This window comes from Spinacia oleracea, chromosome 3 (assembly GCF_020520425.1).
Source record: "Spinacia oleracea cultivar Varoflay chromosome 3, BTI_SOV_V1, whole genome shotgun sequence".
Lineage (NCBI taxonomy): Eukaryota > Viridiplantae > Streptophyta > Magnoliopsida > Caryophyllales > Amaranthaceae > Spinacia > Spinacia oleracea.
In genome coordinates, this window is record NC_079489.1 from 87,617,765 (window position 1) to 87,633,610 (window position 15,846).

Below are 15,846 nucleotides of genomic sequence, written 5' to 3' on the forward strand. Positions count from 1 at the left end.
CAAATAATATTATAGTCTTGTTTTCCAAATCGAGCGTCCCATAATTATAGTCTTATTTCCTTATTTGAACACAAAAAATTTCCCATGTTACCCTCATTTTGGACCACAAAACAAAAAAAAACCCAAATTCTTATATGAGACTGTCCTAGCCATCAACTGATGGTGAGACCAGTTCACACTTGCGAATTTAGGTATGTTACTTCTATAGTTTAGACATGTTACTTTTTTTATAATTTTAGAGGAGGTACTTTTTTTAGTTTAGGTATGTTAGTTCTATGGTTTATACATGTTACTTTTTTTATACGGAATAGTTTTAGGGGAGATACCTTCTTAGTATAGGTATGTTACTTCTATAATTTAGACATGTTACTTTTTTTTTATAATTTTAGAGGAAGTACTTTTTTAGAGTTTAGGTATGTTACTTCTATAGTTTATACATGTTACTTTTTTTTATACGGAGTAGTTTTAGGGGAAATACCTTCTTATTTTAGGTATGTTACTTCTGTAGTTTAGACATGTTACTTTTTTTTTTAATAATTTTAGAGGAGGTATTTTTTAGAGTTTAGGTATGTTACTTCTATAGTTTAGACATGTTACTTTTTTTTATACGGAGTAGTTTTAGGGGAGGTACCTTTTTAGTTTAGGTATGTTATTTCTATAGTTTAGACATGTTACTTCTTTTATACGGATTAGTTTTAGGGGAGGTACCTTTTTAGTTTATGTATTACTTCTATAGTTTAGACATGTTACTTTTTTTTTATATAATTTTAGATGAGGTACTTTTTTAGTTTAGGTATGTTACTTCTATAGTTTAGACATGTTACTTTTTTTTATACGGAATAGTTTTAGGGGAGGTACATTTTTAGTTTAGGTATGTTACTTCTATATTTTAGACATGTTACTTTTTTTATATATATAATTTTAGAGGAGGTACTTTTTTAGTTTAGGTATGTTACTTCTATAGTTTAGATCTGTTACTTTTTTTTTATAGTTTCAGGGAAGGTACGCTATTGGTTTCGCGCTCGTCACACCATCAAAATGATGGTGTGACTGGTCTCACAGGAGACGCGCTGCAAAAAAAATTATACTTTATTCCTTTTAACATGTACTATTTTCTCTTCCCCATGTACTTTATTCTTTTTTACATGTACTACATTCTACTTTTTCATCATCAATGTACTATATTTCAATTTCACACACACACTTAATTCCACTTCTCTTAAAATCCGTGTTTTTAGTCAAACAAGACTATAATTTTGGGACGGAGGGAGTAGGTAATTACAAGATATTGTAGCCCCCAATGTGAAAATTAGTAACTTAAATTAATTGTAGATAGAAATTTGAAGTGGCAAACTTAGCAACAACAACTTGTAACTCACCATTGAAGTTGCTCTTAATAATTAAATTTTCTTAATGATCCGTTTGGATATATGGATTTCATTTGAAATTTCGATATTTGATTAATTCTACTGTTTGGATAATGGGAATTTGAAATTCAGAATTGGCCCAATTCTAACACACTTAAGAAAAGCCCACAACGTACTAAGGAATTGAAATTACAATTCAAACTATGTCATTTGAAATTCTTAACCCACTGTCTAAGCGTCTAATACAACATACTTCTATCATTTGAAAGACTTTTTCTCTCTCCTCCCACCCTAATTTGTCGACAGTTTTTCTCTCCTTCGAGTCCTCCACAGTCAAACTCTCTCTCCTCCACCTTACTCCCTCTCGCCTTTACTATTAGAACCTTCTCTCTCCTAGATGTCTGTTGAAAAACATTGTCGGAGATGGGCCACCGATGAAGACAGTTGAGAAGAGCTTTCTCTCAATTCGGTCAAGTTTCTACTGAATTGAAGGTTTCGTGCTAGTAAACTTCTTTAGAAAAACGATTCCGATTATTCTGGTCTTTGATTTGGTATTTTTATGATTAACGATGGTTCTACGACAGCTATACGTTTTTTGAATCATCAAAATTTCTATGAAAAATGGTGGTTCAATGTAATCCCCCGTAAATTTATAAATTTTATTTATATATGTTAACGTATATTTATTTATATTTAAATAGAATTTACGAATTTACGAATTTTAGTAATAAATATATACTTTCACGTGAAAACAAAAAAAAAAAAAAGAAGAGAACAAAACCCTCCTTCAAGGTTTCACGTAACTGCTATTGCTCCTCTCCTTGTTTGCTACTGTTCAGCCGCCAACCACCTTAACCCTCGCCGGCGACCATCATTGTCCGTCACCGCAGCTTGCGCCGCTTGTAACTCCTCCCTCTTTTGCTCCGTGTTGCTTGCTTCTCCTTCGTTTATTACCCTTCTCCTCTTGGTTGTTTCTGTTTCGCGCAGCGAGATCACCGTGCTCGCTACCAACACAGCCGCCGCGAGTTCTTCTCCGTCGCCTGACCGTCGGCCTGCTCGGTAACTTCTCCTCCCTCCTTTTTCTTTTTCGTTCTCCTTTCTCGGTTGTTATTTCTTGCTCTCCTCCTCAATTGCTTTCCTGCTGTCGCACAGCGACCGCACGACCCAGCCACCACTAGTGGAAAAAGGCTTATTTGCATCCCCGCATTTGCCACGCCATTCTGAACATGTGACGCAAATAACAAATTTTAGCATAAAATATACTCATTTGCGTCGCAGCTTTGCTAAACTGCGAAGCAAATAACTCTAGGATGCCCGCCAGAGTCATTTGCGTCGCAGTTTAGCAAAGCTGCGACGCAAATGAGTAAATCAAGTGCATCGCAGATTTACTAATCTGCGACGCAAATGACTCTAGGATGCTCCTAGAGTCATTTGCCACGCTGATTTGTAAATCTGCGACGCACTGGATTTTTTTTTTTTTTCCCCCAATTTCCCGCTCACGCTTATTCCTTTCAACTTTTCATTCTGACTTAGGTTTTGCGACAAACAACAACCGTGCTTCAATTCACTCCCACCAAACGAAACAAACAACATTGCTTCAATTCACTTCACCGGCGCCGCCGCCCACGGCCAAGGAATTGGTCTTCACCCGCCGTTTCCCTCGCCTGCCCTTGCTCTCACATCCGTCGCCCCCTGCACAGTGTCGCCGCAGCTCACCCGCAATTGCTCTCACACCCGTCGCGGCTCACAACCGCCCCTGCGCACTTCCCTTACTACCACCGCCCCCTACACGCCGTCCCCTGCTCACAGCCGCTGCCCCATGTGTTGTCTCTCCTCTCTTCAATAATTAATTAGGTATTATTTACATTTAAGATTGAATTTTAATCTTGATATTATTTAGTTGAATTTTAATTGAATTTTAATTGTGCATTTTAATTATAATTCTGGATATTTTGATTGAATTTTAATTGTACATTTTAGTTGAATTTTAAGATTGAATATATTATGATTGTGGATATTATTTAATTGAATTTTAATTGTGCACATTTAAGATTTAGGTTTTGTTGAATTTTAATTGTAGTTTTTGATGAATTGTAATAGGTTATTATAATAGTTGGTTTTATTCAATTTATTTGTTTATTACATTTAGGTTTTATTGAATTAAGGTTATGAAATGAATTTTTGGGTTTGTGTAGGTTTATGAGAGGGTTTGGGTAGGTTATGAAATGAATTTAGATGATGAAATGATGTTTTGGGCTTGCTACAAAATTCGGGTTTGTGAATTTGTGATGTGAAATGAATTGTACTATGGGAACTTGTTATTAGTTATGGTAGGTTTTGTTGGAAGCCATGGATTTATAATGATATGAATAGCCTAGTTTATATTCTAACCTTTGACAAAATTTGGTCATATTGTTTTATCTTTAGTGGTTGAAAATGGATCGGAGTTGGATGTATGGTAGTAAACGATTTTCTACAAGGTTCTTACAAGGGATTCAAGAGTTCATTAAGGTTGCCTTGAAACATCAATCAGAACATGAATCAAGTTTAATTCTGTGTCCTTGTTGTGATTGCAATAATTCAAGGGGGTATCGGGATATTGATGATATTGTTGATCACATAGCTCGTCGCGGTTTTAAGGGTAACTACACGACATGGACATGGCATGGTGAGAGCATAGATCATGGGGCAAGTTCTAGTATGCCGAGCTCGAGTCAGCATAATCATTGTGATAATGGTGATGATAATGAAATTGAGGATGATATTGGTGTTGAAAGTGAGGAAGAAGAGGAGAAAGATAGGATAGATGATATGATGCATGATGTGGAAGACCATCATTTCGTTGAGCGTCCCCATATGTATGATAGTATAATCAAAGCTTCCGCAACACCGTTATATCCTGGTTCTACACAAACTGTACTTGGTGCCGTCATCGAATATTTCAACTTAAAGGTGGAAAACGGTTGGACCAACAAGAGTTTTTCACAGTTTTTGGAGGCCACGTCTGGTAATCTTCCTGAAGGAAACAAACTTCCAAGGTCTAACTATGAGGCCCAGAAGCTTATGTGTCCTTTGGGTATGGATTATGAGAAGATACACGCGTGTCCAAATGATTGCGTGTTGTATCGAAAGCAGTATGCAAATCTGCATGAGTGTCCAAGATGCGGATTGTCCCGTTACAAGATCGTGGAGAATGATGCAACATCAACTAAGAAGAAACCTTCTCCGGCTAAGATGCTTTGGTATCTTCCAATTATACCAAGATTTAAGCGCCTTTTCTCAGAAGAGAAAACTGCAAAACTCTTGAGGTGGCATGCCGAAGGGAGGAAGAAAGATGGGTTAATGAGGCATCCTGCTGATTCTCCACAATGGAGGAACATTGATCGAAAGTACAAGGTCTTTAGGGAAGAAGTTCGGAATCTCAGGCTTGGTCTTTGCACGGATGGAATGAACCCATTTGGGACACTTAGTACCCAATATAGCACTTGGCCGGTTCTTCTCACCATATACAATTTGCCTCCTTGGTTATGCATGAAGCGTAGATACATCATGTTGTCTCTCTTAATCTCTGGGCCTAAACAACCCGGAAATGACATAGATGTGTATCTAGAGCCACTCATTGAAGATTTGAAATTGTTGTGGGATGAAGGGGTGTTGATGTTTGATGCATACACCAAAACCAATTTCACTTTACGTGCCATGATTTTTTGTACGATAAATGATTTCCCGGCTTATGGAAATTTGTCAGGGTATTCTGTAAAGGGAAAGAAGGCATGTCCAGTTTGTCATGATGATTTGGTCTCGAGGCGCCTAAAATTTTGTGGGAAAGATGTGTACATGGATTACCGGATGTATCTTCCTGAAGATCACCCATTTCGAAAAGAGAAGGAAGCTTTTAATGGAGAATTGGAGATGAGAGAAGCTCCTGCCCCCTTATGTGCGTGTGAGGTTTATGAACGGGTTAAAGACATTGAGACAGAGTTTGGTAAGCCTTATAAAGGTCAGCCAAGTGGTGGTTACAAGAAGAGGTCTATCTTTTGGGATCTCCCATATTGGAGAGATTTGGAAGTTAGGCATTGTTTGGATGTAATGCATATTGAGAAAAATGTTTGTGATGCCATTGTTGGGACATTGTTGAATATGCAAGGGAAAACGAAGGATGGGCCTAAAGTTAGACAAGATATGGCTGCTATGGGTCGCTCCGAGTTGGCACCTCAAGAAAGGGGAAAACGCTGGTACCTTCCCCCAGCTTGTTTCACCTTGTCTAAAAAGGAGAAAGTTAGCTTTTGTGAGTCTTTGCATGGCTTAAAGGTCCCTGCCGGTTACTCTTCAAATTTTCGTAGACTTGTGTCCATGTCTGACTTGAAATTAGTTGGAATGAAATCTCATGATTGTCACGTGTTGATGCAACAATTGCTGCCGGTTGCAACTCGAGGGATATTGCCGCCACAAGTGAGGTATACCATTACAAGATTGTGTTTCTTTTTCAACACAATTTGTAGCAAGGTGATCAATCCAACAATACTGGATGATTTGCAGGCCGATGTACTTGAGACCATGTGTCGGTTTGAAAAGTATTTTCCGCCATCATTCTTTGACATGATGCCTCATTTGATTATTCATCTTGTTCGTGAAATTAAGCTTTGTGGGCCAGTTTGTATGAGGTACATGTATCCCTTTGAACGGGAAATGGGTACCTTGAAAGATAGAGTGATGAATCCGGCCAAACCTGAAGCTAGTATTGTCCAACGAACCGTCGCGGAGGAAGTTGCTGCATGGGTTTCTCAATATATGGCACGTTTGAAAGAAGTCGGAGTACCAAAGTCTAGACATGATGGGAGACTTGGGGGTCAAGGTACAATTGGCAAGAAAAGGATATCAATCGGTTCTGAAATGATGTGTAAGGTTGAGCTGTTTGTGGTGCAAAGTCTTAGTGAAGTCCATCCATACGTGGCTGAGCACATGAACTTTCTTAGAGAGCAATATCCTTCAAAAAATGGTCCTCAACTGATAAAAGAGCATAATCGTTCATTCCTCACATGGTTCAAGCGTCAAGTGATGGATCAATTTTCCGACACGCCTAATGAGGTATCTGACATAGTGAGATGGTTGGCATATGGTCCTAAATGTCAAGTCATATCTTATGAGGGGTACGACATCAATGGCTATTCTTTTTACACGAAGCGACAAGATGACAAAACGACGATGCAAAATAGTGGTGTTACGGCAATATGTTTGTCTTCAGAGTATGCTAGTGTAAAAGATCAGTGCAATATGTTTGTCTTCAGAGTATGCTAGTGTAAAAGTCTTCAGATCAGAACTGTGCAGATCAGTGCACAGAACTGATCAGTTCTTTATTTTTCTTTTAAAATCCTGCTTTTGAAGTTATGTAATTTTGATGATTTTCCTATGCAGTAGCGTCAGGCATGGATGAAGATCAACACGCAAATTTAGGTTCATCTAACAAATCACCAAATCAAGTGCCCCAAAAGCAAAAAAAGAAGCCAAGAGGCCCTACAAAAGGAATAAAATCCATGCCCGGGGTTCCAAGAATAATTGAATGGGATCACTTGGACCGACCCACAGGGAAATGGGCAACGGATTACAAGAATCACATTGGCGAGATAAGTCGCGCAAAGGTTTCAATATTGATCAGAACCTGGGAAGATGTTTCACAAGGAATAAAAGACACTTTGTGGGAAGACGTCAAGGTAACCGGTTTTATTTTGGAAATTCAGTTGTACATATCTACGTGTCTTTTTCATGTGCTAAAAGACTTTCTTGTTCCTTTTCTTTTTCTTTCATTTAGAGAGAATTTCATATCACAGATGAAACTAAGAAAGAAGTTGTCTTAAAGAGTTGTGATAAGCGTTGGAGGGAATTCAAATCAAGATTAACGACTGGTTGGATCCGGGGTACAAGAAAAAGGCCAAAAGATGAAAAGATGCCATATGATTTGTATAGTTATATAACTAAGGATATATGGAGGGAATTTGTGAAGATACGTACCTCCGAAGAAGCTGAGGTATAAAAATTATTCTTATTTAAAGTCTTGGTATAATCTAAGTTTTATTTTGTTGTAATAATTTCTTTTACCCCCCTAAAATTAGGAAATAAGTGAGAAAGCAAGACAAAGTCAATCTTTCAACATATATCCTCATCATATGGGACAGAAATCATATGCTGAAATGACAAGTGAATGGCAGAGAAAAGGGTACATTCCCTCAGTTTCTTCGTCATCTGAAGGTTCCTCTGCGTCTACAATTTCTTCAAGTTTGCCGAGTAGGACATGTTTATGGCTTCTTGCAAGATCGGTACCAGATGAGAAAGGAAATCCTTACTTGCCGGATGAGGGCACACAAAAGGTCAAAGAAAATATTGTAAGTTCATTTAACAATTTTGCGTAATGTTGTGATTCCTCTAATTTCATAAATGTTCTTAAATATGAAACCAAGTGTTGAACTTTTCTCAAAACCATTTGATTTCATGTAGGATGAATGGAAAAGGAAACAAGATGAAGGGGAATTTGTTCCCAAAAGTGCACGAGATGATGTCTTATCTCGTGCACTTGGTAAGACTAAAGAAGGGAGACCACTAACATTTGGTGGTGGAGTAGGCATCAAAGCTGTGTGGGGGACCGGAGAGCGGCGTAGCTTTCGACGGTATGGAGATGCAGAGATGGAGGAAATGGAAGCAAGAGTGACCAAAAGGGTCAAAGATGAGACAATACAAGAGATGAACTCCAAGATGGATGCCATGGTTATGGAGAAATTTATCACATTTGCTAAAGAACTTGGTGTCCAAATACCAAGCCAGATGAGGATAGACGCAAATGTTCATAGTAGTTGTCGTTCCGGGGGTTTAGATCCATTTGCCGACATTACGGTATGATAATCTGTGTTTTTCAAGTAATTTGTTTCTAGTTAATTCTATTGAACTTTTCTAACATGTTACATTGTATTTGCGTTATTGTTCAAAATAAATAATAAGGAACCTGTCCCGTGCCATCTATACCTGAACATAGGCTCGGAGAAAGTCTTTGTTGCCTATGGTACCATATGTCCAGAGTTGCTCCTTGATCACCACAACGACGTCACGTCCGATAACGTGAAAGTGAGCGTTGATGATTTTGAGCCCGCGTACAAAGAAGCTCCCGTCCCCGTGCCTTCTCAATATATTAAGAAACTTGCTCAAGCTCATGGTACCTTCACTCAGTGGCCAAAGCATTTGGTGTCGCTTACGAATGAGGAGGTAACTAACATATGCATGATATTTGAAGTAGAACTATTATACCATGTATGCTCACTAATATGTATATCGTTATTTGAAAATCATACCTCAGGTAAACAAGCCTACAAGTAAAGAGCCTAAAGGGAAAGGGAACAAAGGGAAAGAGATAGTGCTTGGGGGAAGTGGAACAAAAGCGTCCAACACTAAATCAAAAACCTATTTCCTTGAAAATTATAAAGTGCAAAATTTGAGTGGTAAGTGCAATGTGATGAAAACTATGATGTTGGGATTAAAAGAAGGGGAGCACGTTAAGGTACATTGCACTAAAAGGACATTCAATATGGAAAAGGACTTTGAAATTAGTGTCACCGTTGAAGACACCGATCAACTTCTCTCGGGAGCATGGCTCAATATATCAATAATACAAGTTTTTGTTACGTGAGTTACCTAAATTCATATTTTGCCCCTAAATTTGATTTTTATGATTGTCTTAACGTTCTTACACTATATATTATAGGGCTTTGAGTGAGTTGTGTTTTCACGATGATTGTCACCCCAATAGTATTGGATTCATATGCCCGGAGATGATCTCGGCCACCATGTTAAAGTCCGATGCAGATCGAATTCTATTGTACATGACGAGGTCCATGAGTGCACTTAGTTCTAAGACATTCATCTTATGTCCATACTACGAAAAGTATGAAAATTACTTTGAACTTCGTTTTTAATTGATTGTTATAAATTTAACTTTTTTTTTCTAACTACATACGTTTATTGTTTGTATGTAGGAGTCACTGGATGCTTTTAGTTCTTTGCTTGTCTAAACGTGAGGTCTACATATTTGATTCTCAACAGAAGAAGAGAAATTTGATGATTAAGGAGCCACTAAACAAGTAAGTAAAGTATGCATATGAAAATGCCATTTTTGCCTAAATTTTTGCCTAAGGTTCTTTAGTTCAAAGTTGGGTTCGAAAACATCATTTTTGCCTAAAAATGACCTAGAACGACTCAATTAGCCTTAAATGTGAAATAATAGATTGTAAAGGGCCATAGAAAGTTATAACTATGCATATGAGACATGTAATAAGTTTGAAAACATTCCTTAGGTTCTTTAGTTCAAAGTTGGGTTCGAAAACATCATTTTTGCCTAAAAATGACCTAGAACGACTCAATTAGCCTTAAATGTGAAATAATAGATTGTAAAGGGCCTTAGAAAGTTATAACTATACATATGAGACGTGTAATAAGTTTGAAAACATTCCTTAGGTTCTTTGGTTCAAAGTTGGGTTCGAAAACATCATTTTTGCCTAAAAATGACCTAGAACGACCCAATTAGCCTTAAATGTGAAATAATAGATTGTAAAGAGCCTTAGAAAGTTATAACTATGCATATGAGACGTGTAATAAGTTTGAAAACATTCCTTAGGTTCTTTAGTTCAAAGTTGGGTTCGAAAACATCATTTTTGCCTAAAAATGACCTAGAACGACCCAATTAGCCTTAAATGTGAAATAATAGATTGTAAAGAGCCTTAGAAAGTTGTAAATAAGCATATTAAACGTAGAATAAGTTTGAAAACATTCCTTAGGTTCTTTGGTTCAAAGTTGGGTTCGAAAACATCATTTTTGCCTAAAAATGACCTAGAACGACCCAATTAGCCTTAAATGTGAAATAATAGATTGTAAAGAGCCTTAGAAAGTTATAACTATGTATATGAGACGTGTAATAAGTTTGAAAACATTCCTTAGGTTCTTTAGTTCAAAGTTGGGTTCGAAAACATCATTTTTGCCTAAAAATGACCTAGAACGACCCAATTAGCCTTAAATGTGAAATAATAGATTGTAAAGAGCCTTAGAAAGTTGTAAATAAGCATATTAAACGTAGAATAAGTTTGAAAACATTCCTTAGGTTCTTTGGTTCAAAGTTGGGTTCGAAAACATCATTTTTGCCTAAAAATGACCTCGAACGACCCAATTAGCCTTAAATGTGAAATCATAGATTAGTACGAGCCTTAGAAAGTTGTAAATAAGCATATTAAACGTAGAATAAGTTTGAAAACATTCCTTAGGTTCTTTGGTTCAAAGTTGGGTTCGAAAACATCATTTTTGCCTAAAAATGACCTAGAACGACCCAATTAGCCTTAAATGTGAAATAATAGATTGTAAAGATCCTTAGAAAGTTATAACTATGCATATGAGACGTGTAATAAGTTTGAAAACATTCCTTAGGTTCTTTAGTTCAAAGTTGGGTTCGAAAACATCATTTTTGCCTAAAAATGACCTAGAACGACCCAATTAGCCTTAAATGTGAAATAATAGATTGTAAAGAGCCTTAGAAAGTTGTAAATAAGCATATTAAACGTAGAATAAGTTTGAAAACATTCCTTAGGTTCTTTTGTTCAAAGTTGGGTTCGAAAACATCATTTTTGCCTAAAAATGACCTAGAACGACCCAATTAGCCTTAAATGTGAAATAATAGATTGTAAAGGGCCTTAGAAAGTTGTAAATAAGCATATTAAACGTAGAATAAGTTTGAAAATATTCTTTAGGTTCTTTAGTTCAAAGTTGGGTTCGAAAACATCATTTTTGCCTAAAAATGACCTAGAACGACTCAATTAGCCTTAAATGTGAAATAATAGATTGTAAAGGGCCTTAGAAAGTTATAACTATGCATATGAGACGTGTAATAAGTTTGAAAACATTCCTTAGGTTCTTTGGTTCAAAGTTGGGTTCGAAAACATCATTTTTGCCTAAAAATGACCCAGAACGACCCAATTAGCCTTAAATGTGAAATAATAGATTGTAAAGAGGCTTAGAAAGTTATAACTATGCATATGAGACGTGTAATAAGTTTGAAAACATTCCTTAGGTTCTTTAGTTCAAAGTTGGGTTCGAAAACATCATTTTTGCCTAAAAATGACCTAGAACGACTCAATTAGCCTTAAATGTGGCTACTACGTATATAATTGCATTTACATGTGTAAACAAAGTATATAATTGCACTTACATGTAAAATATTCTTTGCATTTACATGTGTAAACAAAGTATATATAATTGCATATTTTATCGAATGTGTAGTGCTTTTCGGAGTTACAAGAGACTAGGTGGACAATCTAAGGGAACTAAATTAACATGGATTCCAGCACAGGTATAATTAGTTTATTATTTACCTAAGAAGTAAGTTTTTCAAAATTATAACATACAATGTGATAGAAATTTTACTTGTGTTATTTATTTTAATGCATTTAGTGTGCTCAACAACCGGGATCACTAGATTGTGGCTACTACGTCATGCGTTTTATGTACGACATAATAATGAATCATGGTAATAGTCAAGATCTTACTAAGGTATGTTCTCATAAACTACGTACTTTATATAATAAATTGAAGTACACAAAACTATTATATTGATCAATCGTTGATAAATTGAATTATTTACACTTTTTTAGGATTTTTCAAGAACATTGCCTTATTCACCGGAGGAGATTAATGAGGTGAAAGATTTTTGGGCAGATTACTTCATGAACAATGTCGAATTTTTAGCTTAATTTGTAATATGAACTTGATCTCTAGCTAGCTACGTACCTTTGTTGTAATAATTTTATGTTTGTTGTAACATGTTGGTTGATCGATCTATGACGAATTTAATTGCCTTTTATTGGGAACGTTAATTACGTTGTAAACTTTTGTGACAGGTATTATTTATAAATGTATTCCCGGTATTGGGAATGAAGCGTCTAATTTCAAAGACGATCATTTCGGAATTTCCAACTAAAATATTAAAAAACGAATTTAAAAAAAAAAAAAAAGTCATTTGCAACGCACGTTAGCTCAATGTGCGAGGCAAATGACTTAATTTTTTGGCGCTAAAATTGTCATTTGCGTCGCACATTAAGCTAATGTGCGTGGCAAATGACTTTTTTTTTGGCGCCTAAAAGTCATTTGCATCGCACATTTAGCTAATGTGCGTGGCAAATGACTTTTCAACATGGTGCCTGAAAAGTTATTTGCGTCGCACATTTGCTAATTGTGCGACGCAAATAAGGTTCATTTGCGTCGCACAAATGTGCGACGCAAATGACTTTTAGTCATTTGCGTCGAGAGCTTTTGCCACGCACGATGTGCGACGCAAATATGCTTAAAAGTGCGATGCAAATGACCCTTTTTCCACTAGTGCACGCCGCAACAACCACCGGAACCACCGCTCGATGCCGCGCCTCCCTTGCCGCCAGCCAGCATCTCCTTAAACCTTTATTTGGTTAATTTCTTAAACCCTAAGTTAATTAAATGTTTTAAATTATGTTTTAATTATGTAATTTATGTTTTATTGAATTAAATGTTTAGTTTTTATTATTCAATTATGAAATTAAGATTTATATATTTTACATAATTGAATTATTAAATTTCAGATTACATAATTTGATTGAAACGAGAATTTGAATTATTTAAAGCATGAATTTTAAGTTTAATGGTTTTAAATCATGGTAGGATGATTATAAATTATAAAATTTGTGATTTTTATGATTTTAAGCACGTTGAATATATTTTGGAGTAGTTTTAAATCACCTTATATTGATTTAGTATGTAGTACTCAGCTTTGTTGATTACGTGCTTTGTTTGTGTGTGTTGATCATGGCTATGTCTTATTGATCCTGTGATGATCATAAGGAATTTTTCCGTCGTTGAAAGATCAACGCCTCAATCAAACAAAATTTATAAAACCACTAGACTAACCAACTATATCAACTATAGTGGCAAGTAAAGGGATCGTCCCAAAGAAACGATGGTTCTTGAGTTTAAATGTCAAGCTAATTCGAACAAGAGGTTTGATTTGAATTATCACTAAGATGCTAAACTAACAATTAAACTAGATTGAATAAAGGAAGCTAAACGTTAGGGAGTTGGGGATAGTCTAGGGAAATCGGGGGAAATGAACTACCATATAGTAATCATGAATGATGCAATGAAATAGCACTTAGGGGAATGAAAACTAATGACGTACTCGCCACCTCTCGGATAGAGCACGCGAAGCAACCTAGGCGATGGAAAGCTTTCGCATAGTCCTAAGCTAGATTAGCAAGCATATAATAGGTGCTATCATTCACTTGCATGAACTAGGCTCACAATGTCTTGCCAAACCTAAATCATACATTCCAATCTAACTCAATCAACTAGCATTTGCAACTACTAATCAATTGATCATGGAAAATCCTAGCACTAAATCAATTTAATCACATCAATCATTAATCAATTAAATCATCAAATTCCCCTAATTAGGCCCCTAGATTCTCCCCTTTCCCTAACCTAAATCTACTCACTAGCCATTCTAGGAATCAAGAAATCCATTAATTCTACACTAGCAAGCATGAAATTGAAGGAATAAGAAGAGAGAATCAAAGACTAGAACAATCAATTGAACAATCAACAAGAGAATTAAGAATCAAAGTAACTAAGTAAAATCAAGAAGAATTCAAGAATTGAAGGAATTCTAGAACAATCAACAATCACAACAAAAGCAAGAATTAAGAAGTTGAATGGAATTGCACAAAATTAGAAGAAGAGTTTAGAGAATTACAAATTGATGCTTCAATGGAGGAGAGTTTCCCTCTCTAGAAAATGCTGAAAAACTAACTTTGAGAATCTAAAATTATCAACTAAAATTCTACTCTTAACAAATTAATCGAAAAATCTATTTATAAGTTTCCCCAAATAGAAGCCAAAATTCGAATAAGAGCAGCCCGCGCAACCATTTGGTCGCACATACCTTTTGTGCGACCGAACGTAAAAGAATCATTCGAGCACATACTGGGTCTTGTGCGAGCGAAGGCAGCGAAGAACATTTCCTTCGTCATGTGCGACTGAACGAAGGACCCTGTTCGGTCGAATGGGGTTTCTTTGGCTCATAATTCCTCTGCAGCACGATTCGCTCGAACGAAATGTCTTGTGTGGGCGCACAACTCCTGTGCGGTCGAGTAGAGAGTCTTGTGCGGTCGCATCCCAAATTAGGGACATTCTGCCTCCAAAAACCAAACATGTACGACCGAACAACAGAGCACGTTCGGTCGCACAAAACCTGTGCTGTCGAATTGAAGGCTCTGCGGTCGCATCCCAAATTAGAGACCTTCTGATTCCAAAAATCAATCCTGTGCGACCGAACAACAGAGCACGTTCGATCGCACAGAACTGGATATTCCTTGTACTCATTTTCACTCCTCTGTTCTGGCGCATAAAACACCACTCGATCGCACAAGCCCTGTTTTGGCTTGATTCTACTTGTTTTCCATCACTTTTCATCATAATCACCTATAAAGCACAAGATGGAACGAAACTTATAAAATTCACACAAAAAGCTATTAAAAACTATGAAAAAGTTTAAAAACTAACATAAAATCCTAAGCTAAGAGCGACATAAATGTCGCTCATCAAACTCCCCCAAGCTAAGCGTTTGCTAGTCTCTAGCAAACTAAACTCAACTAGGAAAGAATGAGCAACTATTAGAATTCTAAAAACTGACAAACACAATAAACCAGCAAATCTAATCAAGGAAAGACTAAGAATAAAAAGCACAAACCAAGAAAAGAAAGAAAGAAAAGAAGAGGAAAAGAAAAGAGAAGAAAAGAAATTAAACTACAAAATCCAAGATAGGCCTTTATTATGGAACGAGTATAAAAGAACACTAACATTACCAATCAAGTAAATGAGTACACGCTAACTAATGTCCTAAATCGAGTGAAAGATTCAAGTGCCAAGCAAAGCGAACTAAGGGTGAACACTAATCAATTCCCCTTCAACCGAGCATACCAAGTCAAATCTCTATATCTTTTCCACCCTTGAGAGTAGCATCTCGAGACACCGCGAAGGCGCCAGAGAAAATAAGATAGGCTACCCGACATCTTAGCATGACAATCCCATTCCATAAACTTGACCAAATCCTCCCTCCACCGACAATGACTCAACTCAAAAGGGTCAAAAGGACTTTTAGGGTGTAACGTAGGCTAAGGGTAAGGTGTGGAACAAATTTGGTAATTTGGTGCTCATACCTAAAGTGAAGCGCAATAAGAACTCAACTCAAGCAAAACGAACCAAATACAAACTCATACCACTTATTTGGGGTACCCCCAAGCTTATTCAACAACAATTCTAAACTACAACTCCTTTTGCACTTTTCTTGATTTGATTTTCTCTTTTTTTTGGGTTTCAATTGAAACTTTTCTCATGCCTTGTTTTTCTCTATTTTTGGCTTTTTCAAAAC

The 15,846-nt window shown here is 36.5% G+C and overlaps 1 protein-coding gene across 1 annotated transcript; it reads left to right on the top strand.

Annotated features, from left to right (window-relative positions):
- The first annotated feature begins 7,482 nt into the window (after positions 1–7,482).
- Positions 7,483–12,331, top strand: LOC130469169 (uncharacterized). Its single transcript, XM_056838131.1, has 9 exons — positions 7,483–7,747; positions 7,860–8,252; positions 8,358–8,618; positions 8,710–9,035; positions 9,115–9,294; positions 9,386–9,490; positions 11,673–11,742; positions 11,844–11,942; positions 12,044–12,331. Exons 1-9 carry the CDS (start codon positions 7,532–7,534, stop codon positions 12,140–12,142), a joined length of 1,749 nt encoding a protein of 582 aa, XP_056694109.1. The 5' UTR covers positions 7,483–7,531; the 3' UTR covers positions 12,143–12,331.
- The last annotated feature ends 3,515 nt before the right edge of the window (positions 12,332–15,846 follow it).

Bases quoted from the DNA above. Each gene is read 5' to 3' on its own strand.
- LOC130469169 (XM_056838131.1), top strand. From the start codon at position 7,532: ATGGGACAGAAATCATATGCTGAAATGACAAGTGAATGGCAGAGAAAA. The intron at 8,253-8,357 runs GTATGATAATCT...ATAAATAATAAG, and splicing joins ATCCATTTGCCGACATTACG to GAACCTGTCCCGTGCCATCT. The intron at 9,295-9,385 runs GTATGAAAATTA...GTTTGTATGTAG, and splicing joins TTATGTCCATACTACGAAAA to GAGTCACTGGATGCTTTTAG.